Raw genomic sequence first — 2,077 nt, 5'->3', positions numbered from 1 at the left:
CCACGTGAACCATGAGCATTAAACATGGAGAAATGAGGAGCAGCGGCAGATCGGTTTGGGATGCATCTTCAGGGGATGCTGAAACAACAACAGCATTTGGTTTGCTCTACGCCCCTGTCACCCCTCGCCCGCACCCAGGGAGTTGTCAGCAGTGGTGCTTTGTGATGTCTAAGCCACCCTAGGGCTGCCATTGGCTGGGACACTGCCTGTATGATCAAACAAAGTTCAAGGGTGTGGCTTTGCCTTGTCACCAGGAGGGTATACAAGGGAGGGCAAGAGCTCTGGGCCACTGGGAAGATTCAAAAGCTACAAAAGCCTCATTATGGATAGTAAACCTCCCAGCACCAATGGGGAGAAGAGGAAGAGCCCCTGTGAATGCAACGATGAAAATGATGAGGTATGATTGTTAGGTTTTGAAGCGAAGGTGAGGGTGAAAGAAAGACACACAGAGCAGGGGGAGCTCAAACAGCAACACAGGAATATTGCAGACAATTGTGGAAGTGGGGGACCCGCTTAATGCCAGAGCCCACTGCCGCTGACAGGCTGGGGTGCTTATAGGTATGGGTGGGAGGGCCCTGGGCAGTATGGCTTGCTGCCCTGCAGGATATTGATAAGATGTTCTTATGATCAGGTGGTTTGGCCCTTTTTCTGGTGGAATATCATTGTGGTGCTCCTTAGAACTTTGCCAAGCAAGATATGATAGGGATGTTTCTTTAGTTGGGCCTTTGTCTGCCTTGTGGACAGGTGGTTAGGCAGGATGTTTCTCACGGCCTGAACCCCCATGGGATGTTTCACTTTGACCAAGGTCTGCGAAATAGCAAAGAACTTACAAAATGGTGCAGTTTGGACTAACAGATGACCCTACCCATGCTCCTCTTCTTCTTCCCCATAGATCCCTACCCTGTGATTCAACCTTGTTCTTCTCTGGATCAAACCCCTTCCTCAACCTGCATTCCTCCTTCTCATGAAGCCCCCCTTGCTATCCAGTCTCTATCCTATTCACCCAGAATAATGTCTTTCTGGTCTCTCTCTGTTTTCTTAACAGATTCAGGAGACACCAAACAGGGACTCGGCCCCCGAACCGACTTTGAAAAAGATGAAAACATCTGAATACTCAACACTATTAGTGGTTCGCTACAGGAAGGTTAAGAAAATATATTCAAATCAGCTGGAGAAGGATCACTCCCCAGAGCACTCCATCAATCCAGTCCAAGAGGAAGAGGATGAAGTCCTAGAAATATCGGCTGAAACATCTGCCAAGGAGGAAGAAGACCCACCAGTGGACGAAGAAGACCCATAAGCATCTGAAGGATCTTCTTCACAGGCTGGGGAGAACTGGTGAAAAATGGAGAAACCAAATTGGACAAATCCTCACCACCAATGGCGATGATTACAATAAAATCAAGTTTGAGAAGCTGATGGCTGTGTATATCTCTGCCTGTTTTCTGATGGTTGGGGGGAAGGGAAGGGAAGAGGTAGGCATTTCAGAAGGGAGGGATATGAGGTCCTGTAGGGTTGATGGACTGACCCACAGGTTGACAGTAAGCCAGACATTGTAAGGCCTGGGGGAGGACTGATTCCTAAAGAAAATTTTCTTCTTAAAATTTTGTCTCACGGGAAGTGGACATGTATCAAAGGTATTCCCATCCCCTTTCCATTTGATGTTTTCATAGGTTAGAAATATGTGCTTTATAAAGAGTAAATGTTCTGTAAAATACAAAGCACAATACAGACATACACAGACACCTCTGCTCACTCTCTCTAGAGGGATATAATTTAAAACATTGGTTATAGGGCCGGGCACAGTGGCTTGTGCCTGTAATCCCAGCACTTTGGGAGGCTGAGGCGGATGGATCACCTGAGGTTTGTGAGGTTTTCAAAGAAAGATCTTGATCAAAAGAGGGAACGTGAAAGCTGACTGTGCGAATGAACCAGCTTCTGCAGTGCCAATGAGCCCCATTTCAAAGCAGTGGAGATAATTAGAAAATTGTACTGTTACTATAAAAGAATAACAAAAGGGGGAAATTGTAAGCGTAACTAAACATAAAATGGAGATTTTCCTGTTGCCAAAAGAGCA

General features: G+C 46.4%; 1 protein-coding gene across 1 annotated transcript; it reads left to right on the top strand.

Moving 5' to 3' along the window:
* Nucleotides 1-322: 322 nt before the first annotated feature.
* On the top strand, nucleotides 323-1,300 carry LOC100596593 (sperm protein associated with the nucleus on the X chromosome N1). Its single transcript, XM_003276894.1, has 2 exons — nucleotides 323-397; nucleotides 1,046-1,300. Exons 1-2 carry the CDS (start codon nucleotides 323-325, stop codon nucleotides 1,298-1,300), a joined length of 330 nt encoding a protein of 109 aa, XP_003276942.1.
* Nucleotides 1,301-2,077: the final 777 nt, after the last annotated feature.

This window comes from Nomascus leucogenys, chromosome X (genome assembly GCF_006542625.1).
Source record: "Nomascus leucogenys isolate Asia chromosome X, Asia_NLE_v1, whole genome shotgun sequence".
Lineage (NCBI taxonomy): Eukaryota > Metazoa > Chordata > Mammalia > Primates > Hylobatidae > Nomascus > Nomascus leucogenys.
The sequence above is the reverse complement of the archived record's forward strand: the minus strand, read 5'-3'. Positions and strand labels throughout refer to the sequence as shown.